The sequence below is a fragment of the Geotrypetes seraphini genome, chromosome 3 (genome assembly GCF_902459505.1).
Source record: "Geotrypetes seraphini chromosome 3, aGeoSer1.1, whole genome shotgun sequence".
Classification (NCBI taxonomy): Eukaryota; Metazoa; Chordata; class Amphibia; order Gymnophiona; family Dermophiidae; genus Geotrypetes; species Geotrypetes seraphini.
In genome coordinates this window covers 5,433,195-5,449,369 of record NC_047086.1, presented here as the reverse complement: position 1 = coordinate 5,449,369, position 16,175 = coordinate 5,433,195, and the positions used below count along the sequence as shown (strand labels likewise).

Below are 16,175 nucleotides of genomic sequence, written 5' to 3'. Positions count from 1 at the left end.
ACTAGTGCACTTTCTGTCGGTCCAGGGTCTCTGAAATGAACTGTGAGGTTTAAATAGTTTTTATGAATAAAATATACAGTCCCTCTAGTATTAAATAGTATTAAGCAGTAATCTTAATGAAAATCAGTGAAGAAATAAAATGATATTTAATGCTAGAAAGATGGTAGCCAGTGATGTGAGTGTGAGTAAAAGAAGTGTCTTTCTCTTTGAAAGAACCCTGAAAGGGTGAAAATTTTAATACTCAATATTCTGAGGCTTGTTCCCGTCTAGAAATAGAGAGAGAAAAAAGAAATTATCTCCAGTGTCATTTTGGTGGTTCTATACATTGTATTTAATTGATAGGTAACCATCAGGTTTTTTTCTACTTTTGTAATATTGAAAAGAGACATGTTTAACACCAACCATGTTGTATGCAAATGAAGAAGGTACATGAAGTTTCACAGTTAAGTTCAGATTGCTACTGTTTTATGAGCCCCTTCCCTGTATCCATGCATTTTCATACACCACTGCCAAGATGCTAGGAATGATGAAGAAGGGGATCACGAACAGATCGGAGAAGGTTATCATGCCGCTGTATCGAGCCATGGTACGCCCTCACCTGGAATACTGCGTCCAGTACTGGTTGCCATACTTGAAGAAGGACACGGTACTACTCGAAAGGGTCCAGAGAAGAGCGACTAAAATGGTGGAGTTGCCATACAGTGATAGATTAGAGAAACTGGCCCTTTTCTCCCTCAAACAGAGGAGATTGAGAGGGGAAATGATCGAAACATTCAAGATAATAAAGGGGATAGACTTAGTAGATAAAAACAGGTTGTTCACCCTCTCTAAGGTAGAGAGAACGAGAGGGCACTCTCTAAAGTTAAAAGGGGATAGATTCCGTACAAATGTAAGGAAGTTCTTTTTCACCCATAGAGTGGTGGAAAACAGGAAGGCTCTTCCAGAGGTTGGTATTGGGGAAACACCCTTCAGGGATTCAAGACAAAGTTAGACAAGTTCCTGCTGAACCAGAACGTACGCAGGTAAGTCTAGACTCAGGGCACTGGCCTTTGACCTAAGGGCCACCGCGTGAGCGGACTGCTGGGCACGATGGACCACTGTGTTCTGACCCAGCAGCGGCAATTCTTATGTTCTTAAGTGTATTATACACTGAGACCACATACTTATCAGTTATTGATCCATTGTCTGAAAGACATTCCCAATAGTCAGATAATACTATATAAATTTCTAAGTTTTATTAAAGACAAAAAGGAGAAAGATCAGGAAATTGCATAAATTCAACTTTTAACTCAGTTTCTTGCACATGGTTTTAGAAGTCTAGTCAATGTTTGCCAAGTGTTGTGTGTGCGTGATGAAGTGGTCATTGGTGCATTAAGGCCTACTATTAATAATATGCTGTTCAGGGATCCAGCATATGTCTCTGCGGGGAGGCCAAAAAATGAACCAGGATGTCGCATTCTTCACCTACATGACCAACCCACCAAGAACTGTCATAGATACAAGCAAAGGGCTCCTTTCACAAAGCTGCGTGGAATAGCGTGCGCTAGCCGCTACCGCCTCCTCTTGAGCAGGTTGAAAGCTGGATGCTTGAAAGTTAGGGACATGTTCAGGATTAGTCTCAGACTCTAAGACATCGTCAACGAATGAGCTGGTGTGGCTTGAAATTTTGCTAATGCAGAGTCTGGGCTTAAATGGCTGATTTTCTCTTCTTCCAGCCCCTACTAAACCTTTGCTTCAATGTGATTCCCGAGACTGATTTATCGCAGAATTCAAATCGATCCCTTGGGGTCAAAATTTGGTTATTGAGAGAGCGTTGTAAGCTGGCACGGGCAAATACGGTAAATGAATTGAAGCCCCTGACTCATTCATTCATTCATTCATTCCATTTTCTATGCCGTTCTCCCAGGGCAGCTCAGAACGGTTGACATGAATTTATTCAGGTACTCAAGCATTTTTCCCTCACAATCTATCTAATGTACCTGGAGCAATGGGGGGATTAAGTGACTTGTCACAAGGAGCAGCGTGGGTTGGTGCTGAGGCTGTAGCTTTAACCCTTCTAGGAGAGGATCTGATTCCTCTTAGCACATGTTTATCACTGATGGTTACAGTTACTACCAATAAAGCAAACAATACATTTCTTTGCCCATGACTTTTTAGGAGTGGCTACATTTCTGAACAGGACTGATAAGGTTCTCCTTTCTTTTCCAAACAAGAAACAAAAATGTTATCCTTCGAAAATGCATGACATCCTACCACATTGACTCCACTTGCCACAAGTTCAAAGAAAGTTCCTGACTCCCGCTGCTCACCTTTCCTGCAAACCTTTCACAAACCATGGGAAAAAGAGCACTTACTGTATATACTCGAATATAAGTCAATCCAAGTATAAGACAAGGTACCTCCCCCCCCCAAGGAGAAAAAAAGGTTGAGTCGAATATAAGATGGGGGGTTAATATCCATGGGCCCTGCCCCCCCTCACTCCCTCCCCTGACGGGCTCGGCACTCAGCTCCCCTCACTTCCTGCCATACCTCACTTACTTTTTTTCCAGATTTATATAGACATTTGTGATATGACATTTTCTATTCATTTGGCATACCAGCACTCATTGGTGGTTTTCTAGTTTCAAGTTTTATTAAAAATTTGATGAAACACTTTTAACACATTTCTAAGCCAGATCAGTTATACAACACACAAAAACAGATGAAAAAGATGGAGCAGGAAAACTCTGCAGACTGAATTCAGGTCACATAGATGGATGATTACAATCTAACTTTAAAAATTAATCCCCCCAACTCCCCCCATATAAACTAGAGCCTGCCCTCACTCCCTGCCAGGCTCTGTACCCAGTCTCCTTCCCTCCCTGACAGGTTTTGCATCAAGCCCTCCTCCCTGCCCTGTCCCCTACCCCCTCTCTCCCAATGTCCTGCAGGCCTCCACCTTATGGCCTGATGGGGTAGGCCAAGACAGGAGGGATCTCTCCCATCTCCTGTCTGGGTCAATTTTTTTTACCTCCCACCTACCTTCCCCCGCGTGCCTTTTTGAATCTTTGGTGGTGCTTTCCTCACTCCTGCCCTGCGCTGAGCCGCTCACAGAATGGCTGCCTCAAATTCTCACGAGAACTGGCGACAGCCATTCAGCAAGCGGCTCAGAGCCAGGCAGGAGTGAGGAAAGCTCACTCATGCCCAGTACATCGCTAGGCCGTGAGAACTCAAGGCAGCCATTCATGGAGGGCTCAGCACAGGGCAGGAAAGCAGAAAGCTCACTCCTACCCAGTACACTGCTGGACCACCAGGGATTCAAAAAGATATGTGGGGGTGGGGAGGAAGGTTAAAAAAATTGCCAGCGTCGGCCGGGATAGAAGACGGGAGGGATTCCTCCTGTCTCGGCCCACTCCACCAGTCCATACAGCAGGCCCGGCGGAGGCCTGCAACAAGTACAAGAAAGGGGCAGGTGGGCAATGACCAGAATATAAACCTAGACCCCCCCCATTTTTTGGCCCCCAAATCTCAGTTTATATTCGAGTATATATGGTATTTAGCATCAGAAATGCAATTAGAACGTGTGCTCTTACCCATATCTACAGAAATAAAAATTATGGCCATAGAGACTCTAAATATTGCTTCACAAACACAGCTTAACTAATACTATATCTTCTACAATGGCATTTCAGATTTCTTCTAATCACCAAAAATAGTTTCAAGTAAACAAGTTTTTCTTGTTTTACTTCTCGTAAAACTCTTCATCTTGAGGTGAATAATGTAGCAAAGTGCCAGAAGTGGATTATAAACTGAAGAGAGGTTTAAACAGATCAAAGGGGTTTTATTCAGGGCTGTCAACTAGCCTTCCAGGTTCTCAGCAGAAGCTGATAAATGCAATAGTCAGGAGTCATGTGATGCACTAAAGCTGGCAGGTTCCCTCCAGTGAAATGGTTGGTGTCATATCAGGAACTGGCACACTCGTGGAAGAAATATCTGAATTTAGAGAAGGGATTTTTAACCAGGACACCACTGACGTATTAAGGGGGGCACCAGCACCCCTCCTCTTCTCTGCCCCCTCTTCCCACTCCTCCCCTACCCCATATCTCGTCGCGACCTTGTCAACTCTCCCGCTGACATCATTTCCAGGTGCAGCACATAGGAAGTGACATCAGAGGGAGAGCCAATGGGGTCGCGAGGAGCACGTTGAAGTTCTTGTTGCTTGTGGCAGTGAACCACTAGAGGTACGGGGAAAGGGAAGGGGGGCACATTTGCAACAGAGGGAACTGGGGAAGGAGCGGGAGGGAGATGAGGGTGGGGGAAGGACACCACTGCCCTGGGCAACTCTCACCCTCACTACATCACTGCAAGACACCCTTCTTCTTCGGGACAAGTAAAACCCCCGTGCTCTGCTGTTCCAGAGGAACTTCCTCGATGGCACGGAGACAAAGCAGAGCTTGAGCTTCCTGAAGAAGAAGGGTGGTCTGCGACAGATTGGAAGGATACTCTCTTGGAACTTGAAGAAAGTGAAGAAAGTAACCTTCCCTGATTATTGTGAGATTGGATGTAATTACATTACATTACATTACATTAGGGATTTCTATTCCGCCTGTGCCTTGCGGTTCTAGGCGGATTACAATATAGAAAATATCTGGGACATTCCAGTAGAGTTACATTTCAGGATAAGAGTAAGTTACAGGAACAGTAATGAGTTATGATACTACAATTTCACAGAAGATAATACTTATTACAGAAGATATTACATATAGTAGAAGATAATGCATTTTACAGAGGTAATACATGTCAACTCGATCGGTTAAATCGGGTGTAGTGTAGAAGAAATTACAGTACATTCTAGATCGCAGATAAAAAGATGATATAGGTGGGTATTTCCGAAGTCCTATGGGAAGAGGAGAGGACAGAGGCAGAATGATTGAGGTTATGCTCTGTGTTAGATAGTCAAAAGGCTGAATGGACTTAGGTGCAGCAGAAGTCTGAGGCTTACACTGCCGCTGTTGTTGTTGCTGTTGTTTCTTAGGAGGCGGCCTTGAATAAGGTGCTGCCTTCTGAGGATAGCACCACTGATAACATGGAGGGGGTCTATAACTCTTAGCAGTGGAAGGCTTCGGCTTCAGTCTAACTATAGAGGCAAAAGATTTCTCATGCTCAGACAAGCGTTTTGTAGCTGCCTCAATCGAGTCATCAAACAGCTCATTCCCCTGACATGGGATGTTGGCCAGTCGATCCTGCAGATTTGGATCCATACCTACAGTGCATAACCAGGCTAGACGACGCATGGCCACCGAGAACGCAGTGACCCTGGAGGATATCTCAAAAGAATCATATGCAGCCTGAACCATATGCATGCGAAGTTGACCTAGAGTTGAATGCATATGCTGGAACTCTGGTAGGCGATGTTTTGGAAGATACCTGAAAAAAGTAGGCATAGCGTTGACCCAATGCTTGAGATATGATGTAAAGACAAAATTGTAGTTTAAAATTCTATTTGTCATCATAGAATCTTGATACAGCCGATGGCCAAACTTGTCCATGGTCCTGCCCTCTTGACCAGGAGGGACAGTGGCATAAACTTTGGCAGGACTGGATCTTTTAAAGAACACTCCACGAGAAGAGATTGATGGGATAGTTGAGACTTCTCAAATCCCTTAGAATGGACCATCATATAACGAGATTCCAGCTTTGCTGGCACAGCAGGAATGGAGTATGGTGTATCTAGGTTCCTCTTGAAAATTTGAGAAAGAATGCCATTCATGGGTAATTTGGGAGAATCCATAGAAGAATTAGGCATACCCAGTTCTTCCAAATACTCCTTAGAGTATTTGGAATCAGACTCCAAGGTAATGTTGAGATCTTTACTCATATGACATAAGAATTTTGTAAAGGATACTGGATCAGAAGAGAAGTGACCTTGTTGAGGTGAGGGTGTACCCTTTACAGCAGAGAAAGAAGGTGAAGCCTCTCTGGAATATTGGTACCGCAGATTTGAATCCATAGGCAGAGATGAAGATGAAAAACCACTTCTAGAATGAGTGGGAGAAGCAGAACATTTTCGTTCTGAAGAACCAGCTGGTGAAGAAAACCTCGCAGGAGAAGAACTTGACTGGTGAGAATGCTGAGGCTCCACAATAGATTTCCTTGAGAAAGGAGTTGGTGGCCTCTAAGATAAACGAGGTCTGTCTCGAGAAGAAGACCTGGGCCTTGATGAATGCCTCGACAAATGATGTGAAGAAGAACTATGTCTCGAATCACAGGCCTGTGATCGAGTCGAATCCAGTCTTGATGAGGAATGTCGAGGAGTCCTCGCCCTGTGCCTCGAAGGCGGCAATGCCTTATGTGTAGAGGTAGGACTGTAGGTTGGAGATCGAAGTTGAGACAATGATAAGGACTCAGCTCCTTGTGCAGATGTATCTCGAAGTACTCTCAAGGACTCAACTCCAAGTATAGAGTGTGTAGATTGATCTCAAGGCACTCTTAAGGACTCAACTCCTTGTATAGAGTGTGTAGATTGATCTTGAGGCACTCTCAAGGACTCGACTCCTTGTATAGAGTGTGAAGATTGATCTCGAGGCACAGCTGAGTGCTCAGGCTGGACTGCAGGAAGCAGGATCGAGGCAGGAGTCAATTTGGCAAGCATATTACCAAACTCCTGATGCAGAATAGTTTCCAACATATTCTCCAAAGCCGGCAACGAGACCACTGGAGCTGGAACAATTGGTGTGACTATAGACTCCGAAGAATATGACCTCGAGGAAGAGTGTTGCCTCGATTTTGAGACATGCTTCTTGGGAAGTCTTGAAGCGACCAGGTCCACCAGTCTCACTGTTGAAATGGCCTGTGACTCCTGAGGGGTTGGCTTGGATAGCTTACCAGATGGAGACACTGAGGATAAAGGCCCCTCCGGAGAGGATTTAGCTGACTTCCCCGAGGACGAGGACTTTCCCATCGAGGAAGGTTTTAGCAAAGTTGAAGTCGAGGGTGAAGCTTTGGGCCCCACAGAAGACTTCAAAGGAGTCGAGGCTGAGGTCGAGGCTGCAATTGGGGTCGAGGCTTTAGTTGAAGAAAGAACTATTCCCATGAAGATTTCTTCAATCTGAACTCGACGACGTTTAAGAGCATGATTTTTATTTATTAATTTTTATTTATTTATTCAATTTGCTATTCCATTCTCCCAGGAGAGCTCAGAATGATTTACATGAGTTTATTCAGGTACTCAAGTATTTTTCCCTGTCTGTCCCGGTAGGCTCATAATATATCTAATGTGTAGCATAGCGGGCGCACGACTCCAGTGATGATCAGGTCCTAAACATTGCACACACCACTTATGTGGGTAAGTGATGGAGATCGCACGTTGACACCAGCTACACTTCTTAAATCCCGTGATAAGCCGAGACATGGAATGAAACACGGCCGCGGCTAAATCGAAGCCCGCAGGCTGAGGCCACGGAACAGGCCCCGCCGTGACATGACCGAAAAAATGAAACAAAGACCTTTTTTTAACACGTGTAACACGTGTAACATAGTGACCCAGTAAATGAAAAAAAAAATACATGAGCCGCGGTGAGATAAGGCACGAGTAAAACTAACTCTCACGCAGAGCCTTGAAACGAGGACATCTCAGCTCCGCAGAAAACTTAGAACTGAGGAGACGCTGAGGAGATGTGCGCCCTACATCGGGCGGGAAGACACTTATGCATGCACGGTGCGGCAGTCGCAAACTTTCTAAAAAGTTCTTCAAGCAAGTCTGCTTGTGAAGCTGCCCGCATCAGGGCTCTGTGGTAGAGAATGACACGGTGACAAAATTCATCACCGTTCCCGTCCCCGTGGATAACCGCGGGAAATAATCCCATGTCATTTTCTAGTGTCTATTTCAACCTCAGTCCTTCTACACCAGCATTCTTCAAAGCAAAGCTTGCGGGTCAGTGGTTGTGCCCAATTATACTCTGATTCTTTCCTCTCTCCTTAAAGAATGACATGAAGATGGTTTCCCGCGGGGACGGGAATGGTGATGAATTTTGTCACCGTGTCATTCTCTACTCTGTGGTTAATGTCTCCCATATGGGAGAACATGCTGCCTGCTTGTCCTGGGATAATAACCTGAATCACAGTTACCGGATGCTAGGGTCCACCTTGGGGATTAGCGGCCAAGAAAAGGATCCAATGTGTGCGGCAACCAAAAAAGCAAACAGGATGCTAGGAATTATTTTTAAAAAAGGATGGTTAACAAGACTAAGAATGTTATAATGTCCCTGTATCGCTCCATGATGCGACCTCATCTGGAATATTGCGTTCAATTCTGGTCTCCTTATCTCAAGAAAGATAGAGTGGCCCTAGAAAAGGTTCAAAGAAGAGCGACCAAGGTGATAAAGGGGATGGAACTCCTCTCGTATGAGGAAAGACTAAAAAGATTAGGGTTCTTTAGCTTGGAAAAGAGATTGCTGAGGGGAGATATGATTGAAGTCTGCAAAATCCTGAGTGGAGTAGAACGGGTACAAATGGATCAATTTTTCACTAGGGGAAACTCGATGAAGTTACAGGGAAATTATTTTTTAAAACCAATAGTAGGAAAATTTTTTTCACTCAGAGAATAGTTAAGCTCTGGAACTCATTGCCAGAGGTTGTGGTAAGAACGTTTAATGTAGCTGGTTTTAAGAAAGGCTTGTACAATTTCCTGAAGGAAAGGTCCATAGTCTGTTATTGAGAAAGACATGGGGGAAGCCACTGCTTGCCCAGGATAGGTAGCATGGAATATTGCTACTTCTTGGGTTTTAGCCAGGTACTAGTGACCTGGATTAGCCACCATGAGAACAGGCTACTAGGCTTGATGGACCATTGGTTATTCTGATGTTCTAATGCTTCTGATAACTCCAGGTTAAAAGCACATAAAAAATGGCACTGGGCGAATAGGAGATAGTTTCATAATAGTGTACTGTAATGGCATGAGTGAATGTACAGCAAGGAGCCTTCATAAACACAGCCAGACCACAATTTAAAAGTGAACAAAAAAACCTTTGTATGATTCAAAAGGAAAACCATACAGAAACCTGTTCCTCTCACAGGCTATTAACTCATCAGTATACATAAAATAGCTTGAAGTTCACCAGTAAACAAATTTATCTACCTGAGTATGAAAGAAAGTAGCAAGCGTATTGAAACAAGTCTGTGCATGTTGTGACATGTCTGAAGGTTACTCATGTACAGTTGTGGCTCAGTGCGAATTTAACATTCCAAGAGACAGGATGTCAGGAGAATCCTTCTTAGAAACTGCTAGATTCAGAGCACTGTTCAGTGATAAAATTTCTCATAAAAGAAGAGAAAAAGCCAAAGGAGATCCATGAACACTTGATTGCAGTTTACGGTGAGTCTGTCCCATCATCCTACAAAGTAAAATTCTTTGCAAGCAGTTTAAGTGGGGTAGAGAGTCCATTGAAGATGATCCTCATGCTGGATGACCTGTGGAAGCAACTTCCACAGAAAGGTGCAAGAAAGTAGAGGATTTAATTTTGTCAGAAAGACGAATTAAGGTTTCCCAAATAGCTGAAAAATTAGGCATCTCAGCAGGTACAGTTTGGAAAATAATTAATGAAAAGTTGGGCATGTCCAAGGTTAGTGTAAGACGCATTCCATGTCAGAAGGCCTCGAAGCTCCAGTGCTATCGGGGGAACTTGGAGATGCTTCGTGAAGAAATTTTTTTCATCATTTGGTGACTGGAGATGAGACTTCAGTCTACCACAGAGATCCTGAGTCCAAAATGGAGTCAATGCAGTGGAAGGTCAAGTCATCCCCCACCCGAAAAAAGTTCAAGACAGAAAAATCTGGAGGCAAAGTCATGGCAACTGACTTCTGGGATGATGAAGGACTTTTGCTTCTGGAATTCATGCCACATAAGACAACCATAACTGGGGAGAGTTACGCTATCGCATTGACTCCGGAGGGGATATAACAGAAAAGGCGAACCATACCTACATCTTTTCTTGTACCACTCACAAAAAGAATCCCTGAAACAGACTTGAAATTTTTCTTCTTTAAAAAGAAAAAAATCTTATATCACTTTGAAAGATAAATATTTATAAAGTGAAAACTAGTGTTTCAGGATCTTATATTGTGCTTTACAATGTCAATGCTATCTCTATGCGGCAGCAGGATTACGAGAAAGTGAAAAATTTGTGCTTCAAAACAGCAATCCAATTCCTAAGAAATTTATCCTATGCCAGCTAATGAATGGATTATGTTTGACTTTATTTAGAAAACCCTGCTCTTAGAGAGCACAATCAGTAGTGAAGTAAACACATCACTCTTAATTTAACAATAAACACTTGTTATGGTTAGTTTGGTGAGAAATCAGTTTGGGGGGAAACTTCTTAATAAATCTTAGTCTCCACCAGGGCTTATTCCACAACAATATACGTGTAACCAAGGGCACACCGTAGAACTACCCCAAAACATCATGTATCTTCATCAGCAAGTGTATATCTTCTTTAATAGGGCGTAAGCAATATTTAACATTTACGTGCGCTAAAAACGCTAGTGCATCTTTGTAAAAGGAGCCCTAAGAGTGATGTGTGTGCTCTGCCAGTCAGGAATCTAAGAGCAGGGTTTTCTAAATAAGTATTAATTTTCCCACCCCTGATTTTTGGAGGCCTTTTGAATTATTGGGTTATTACAAAACAGCAAGCTATAGTTTGGGTTTTGTTCTACAGATGCCACAACCACAAGAAAGACATAACATGGTCTTCTACACTGCTAGAGATTCTGCCAGCTGCCAAATGCAGTACTTACCAAGTCCCTGTGAAGCACCCAGTTTGCATGGAGGTAACGGATTCCATCAAGGATCTGGTAAAGCAGTGATTTCACCATAGATCTCGGCAACTGCATGGATTTCTTATTTGCTTTTGATGCACGATGAAATTTGATAATGTGCTGAAATTCAAACAGTACATTTAACTCATCCAGAATACTGGTATACAAAACTGTGAAGCTGTGGATTGTGTGCATCAAGATTATGGCTATAATTCCTGTTTCATCATTTTGGAATAAATTCTTCCATAATATAGCTGATATAATTTCATAGTTGTTTTCATACAGCATCCGTCTCAAAAATAAAATATGTTAGCATTTTTCCATGAAGGGTTTACCGTTAACAACTAGATTGCTAGGAAATTTGATCAATTTCAAACAGATTTTAAAACATTTCTTTTTTCTGATGCATTTGTGTACGATTAAGGGTGGTTTGGTATAGATAGAACCCTGGAGACAACAGATTCAATAAATATTAGATAGTTTTTATGATTTGCTATTTGATTGAAATTTTTAATTAATTTTTATTTTGATTATTGTATTTATTTTATTTTTATCTTAAATAGACTATGTAAATTAGCTGGATGGTTTACAGACTGAAAACTGCCCAGAAGGCTATGACCCTTGACACAGGATAGAAAATTTTAATAAACTTGGAAAGTTGGATGTTCAAGCTGTATCAGTTGTAAAATTAAATTATCATTTTAACCATATAAGAGGCAAACAAATGCATTTAATATGGATAACATATATTTAAATAAGATGGAAGATTAGGTTCTTAACTGGATAATCTTCTTTCTGTTAAAGGAAATAGAAGTCTTCACTCTACATGAATATCCTCTGGTTGTGAGTTGTTGCAGAAGGATGTCAATCACATCTTTCAGCTCCTCCTCCTTCACCAGTGAAGTATAGTGCCCTCTTCAGTTTATACCAAAGCAATCAATATCCACTATAACAGAAGAAAGCAAAAAGAGGGACACAGAAAACTTCACTGAAATAGTACATTTCTGTTTTGCTCTGAAACTCATGATAAAGAACAATACAGTGGTACCTTGGTTTACGAGCATAATTTGTTCCAGAAGCATGCTCGTAAACCAAATTACTCGTATATCAAAGCGAGTTTCCCCATAGAAAGTAAGGGAAACTCGCTTGATTCGTTCCCACCCCCTCCCCGGAGGCTAGTGGCACTGTTCTACCCCCCCCCCCGAGAAGCGGCATTGCTCTCCCCCCACTTACGAATGCCCCCCCCCCGCGTGATCTGCCATCCCCCCACGATCTGGAAAGCCCCCCGCTCGCATTGCCCCCCCCCACCGCAATCCAACATCCTCCCCATACCCATCACCCACCCGAACACATAACTTACCCCACATCTGGCACCAGGCACCAGCACCAACGCACAGGACATGCTGGTGCCGGTGCCCGAAGATCTGTCGTCCTTTTCGCTGGGTCTTGAGCATCTGCGCATGCTCAAGGCCTTAGTTCCTGCTCTCTCTGAGATTCTCGAGACTCTCGGAGAGAGCAGGAACTAAGGCATTGAGCATGCGCAGATGCTCAAGGCCCAGCGAAAAGGACAGATCTTCGGGCATTGGCACAGGCATGTCCTGTGCGTTGGTGCCGGTGTCTGGTGCCAGATGGGGGGGTAAGTGATGTGTTCGGGTGGGTGATGGGTACAGGGAGGATGTCAGATCGCGGCGGGGGGACGACATGAGCGGGTGGGGTGCCATATCGCGGGGGAGGCGCTCATACATCGAGGCAAGCTCGGTTTCTGAGGCGCCGATTTTACAAATGTTTTGCAAAACACTCGCAAACCGGTGCACTCGTAAACCAAGGTACCACTGTAGTTAGAATGGACGAATAATATGTAGGTGTACCAACGAACCACCCAGCTGTGTGCAATTAACACAAACATATATGGAGCTCAGGAATAGAGAGCTGCACGGGAACGGGGCTGACGTGAATCCCGCGGGACCCGCAGGGATCCCGTGGGTTCCCCCTTCGGGTCACGGGGTTTCCATGGTGACGCCCCCTAGGGTCGCGGGGATCCCGTGGGAACTCCCCTCATGGTCTCGGGGATCCCGCAGGATTTAATAGAACTCGAGCCGCGAGGCTCATCTTTTCCTACCTGCCCTGCTGCAGCACACATAGCCGACCGGAAGTCTTCCACAATGTCAGCGCTGATGTCGGAGGGAAGGCTTACACAAAGCCCGCCCTCCGACGAAGGCACTGACATTGGAGAAGACTTCCAGTCGGCTATGTGTGCTGCGGCAGGGCAGGCAGGAAATAGAAGTCGAGCCTCGCGGCTCAAACTCCATTTGAATGAGAAAGTTGGTAATTTGTTGGCAGATGAGAGCTGGACATGAACGTGGGAGGCAAATGTGGGACAGAAGGAGGTCAAACTTGGGAGGCAAACATGAAACACAGAAGGGGGGAGGGAGTGCATTTTTGGACACAAGGCATGAACTTGGGAGAGAGGAAGGGAGGGAAAGAGATGCTGAGGTGGGGGAGGGAATGCGTTTTTAGACACGGAAGGCATGAACTTGGGAGAGAGGAAGGGAGGGAAAGAGATGGTTGTGTACACTGGGAATGGAAGAAAGGAGAATTTTTGGTCATAGGGATGGAGTGAGGTACAGATGAGAGGGAGAAATATTGTGGTGGAACGGACAGATTGAAATGGATGCAAGAGGGAAGAATGTTGAACATAGTGGTGAAGGGAATGGAGGGAGAGATGTGGCATGGTGCTGGAGAGGGGTGATAGAAGGAGAAATGTTGGGCATGGGACTGGTGGGCAGGGGCGAAAAATGAGAAAGGGATAAATGCTGGACCTTGGTAGGAGGAACCAATGGACAGCAACAGAAGAATTTACAGAAAATGGGAAAGCGAAAAAAAGAAACTGGGACCAACGGAATATATTGACTAAAATATGTTAGTTTTGGGAAATGTATATAGCAGATGTCTTTGTATTGAGTTCAAAAGAAAAGGAAATGCATTTCTGGTTTTATTTCTACAGTGTTGAAATACATGCTGACCCTTGCTGTGACTGGTGGGGATCCCCAAGCACTGCCAGCAGAGGACCTTCTCTAGAGACGGCTAGAACTCCCTTCCACCAAGCACAGCAATCACTGGCAACATCTATGAGCCACTGAGGTGCCAGCATCTGTGACTCAGGGACGCTACTGCTGCCTGCCAAGCTTGGCAAAAGGGACCCCCGGCCAACTGCAAAGGAAGTCCTCAGCTGACAGCTTGGGGGTTCTCATCAGCTGAGTATTTATATTTTATATTTACATTAGAGGTTCTGGTAGAAACCCATTTACAAAGTATGTATTCTTCCCAATTAATATTTCCAAATTAATAAAGTGTCTTTGCTTATTTGTAAATAGGTCTCTACCAGAGCCTTTAATTCAGTAGCATAATTAAATGGAATAACTATTTCTGAAGTTTATAGGGACGAGCGGGGACGAAGGGGAGTCCTTGCAGGGACGGGTGGGGATGGAGGGATTCCTCACGGGGACGGGTGGGATTTTGGCGGGGATGGGTGGGATTTCTGTCCCCGCGCAACTCTCTACTCAGGAACTCAACAAACTTATTGCTTTATTAGTCATCTATAATATAATTAAATGTTCTTCCAACTGACAGGAGAAAAACTCGTCAGAAGCAGTTAAGCAAGCAGATGGAAAACTGACAGGGCATGCCATACAGACTCCTGTGTCCTTTAACAGAGAAAGGAGTGGCCTAGGGGTTAGAATACAGCCTCAGCACCCTGAGATTGTGGGTTCAAGCTCTGTGTTGCTCCTTGTGACCCTGGGCAAGTCATTCAATCCTCCACTGCCCCAGGTACGTTAGATAGATTGTGAGCCCATTGGGACAGATAGGGACAAATGACTGAATACCTGAATGTAAAACTGCTTAGACAATTAATAGGTAGTATATAAATAACTAAAATAAATAATAAATCAATTATCCAGGTAAGAACCTAATCTTCCATTCTGTAGCAAGAACATTAGACTCTGTACTGCAGGTGATGTAGCAGATGCCTGGGGTGTAACTGATTAGCCTGACCGCAAAACCAAGGACCCAAAAGCAGTGTCCTCCCGAGCTACCACATCCACTCTGTTGAATCTTGTAAAGGTATGGAGAGTAGACTAAGTAGCTGCTCTACAGATCTCTTCAAGCTGCACTGCCCTGGTTTCTGCCCAGGAAGCCCCAATACTTCTAGTCAAATTGATTTATTCAATTTTCTATACCGTTCTCCCAGGAAAGCTCAGAACAGTTTACATGAATTTATTCAGGTACTCAAGCATTTTTCCCTGTCTGTCCCAGTGGGCTCACAATCTGTCTAATGCACAGTTCTTCAATCGCCGGTCCGCGGACCGATATCGGTCCGCAGGAAATTTTTGCCGGTCCGCGCAGGACCGGCAAGATTGACTCATTTGAACTTCCTGCCGGTCCGCGCAGGACCGGCAAGATCAGCATCGGAAGCGTGCGCTGGGCCGGAGAGATCTTGGGGAGCCTCCGACAGTGGCTTTCTCCCCTCTCTGCAGCTCTCCTTTACTTCCCAGCGCAGTGATTCACGAAGGCAGCCTCGGGGCTTTTGCTGAGTCGCGGCTGCCTCTGATGATGCAACTTCCTCTTTCCTCAGAGGCGGTGCGACCCAACAAAGGACCCGAGGCTGCCTTCGTGAATCGCTGCGCTGGGAAGTAAGAAGAGCTGCTGGGAGGGGAGAAAACCACTATCAGAGTCTGGGAAGCAGCTGGGCAGGGGAAAAAAGGGACAGCTGCTACTGGAAAGGGAGAAGGAGAGATGCATCTGGGAGGGGAGGAGGGAAAGGAATCTGGGAAGCTGCTGGGCCAGGAAAAAAAAGGGACAGCTGCTACTGGAGAGGGAGAAGGAGAAGGAGAGATGCATCTGGGAGGGGAGGAGGGAAAGGAATCTGGGAAGCTGCTGGGCCAGGAAAAAAAAGGACAGCTGCTACTGGAGAGGGAGAAGAAGGAGAGATGCTTCTGGGAGGGGAGGAGGGAAAGGAATCTGGGAAGCTGCTGGGCAAGATAAAAAAAAGGGACAGCTGCTACTGGACAGGGAGAAGAAGAAGGAGAGATGCTTCTGGGAGGAGAGGAGGGAAAGGAATCTGGGAAGCTGCTGGGCAAGGAAAAAAAGGGACAGCTGCTACTGGATAGGGAGAAGAAGGAGAGATGCTTCTGGGAGGGGAGGAGGGAAAGGAATCTGGGAAGCTGCTGGGCAAGGAAAAAAAAGGGACAGCTGCTACTGGAGAGGGAGACGGAGAGATGCTGCTGGGAGGGGAGGAAGGGAAGAGAGTTACTGCTGGACAGGAGGAGGAGGGAAGGGAGAATGAAAAAAGGAAGGAAACAGCTGGCAGAGAGATTAGAGGA

At 44.8% G+C, this 16,175-nt stretch overlaps 1 protein-coding gene across 5 annotated transcripts in view; it reads right to left on the bottom strand.

The window, feature by feature from the left end:
* CDK19 (cyclin dependent kinase 19) overlaps window positions 1-16,175 on the bottom strand; it is a 276,135-nt gene that overhangs the window by 132,732 nt on the left and 127,228 nt on the right. For all 5 annotated transcript variants that reach the window (XM_033936298.1, XM_033936299.1, XM_033936294.1 and 2 more), the window contains exon 4: window positions 10,774-10,914. In XM_033936298.1, coding sequence (XP_033792189.1) covers window positions 10,774-10,914 — 141 coding nt within the window. The remainder of the gene's footprint in view (window positions 1-10,773; window positions 10,915-16,175) is intronic.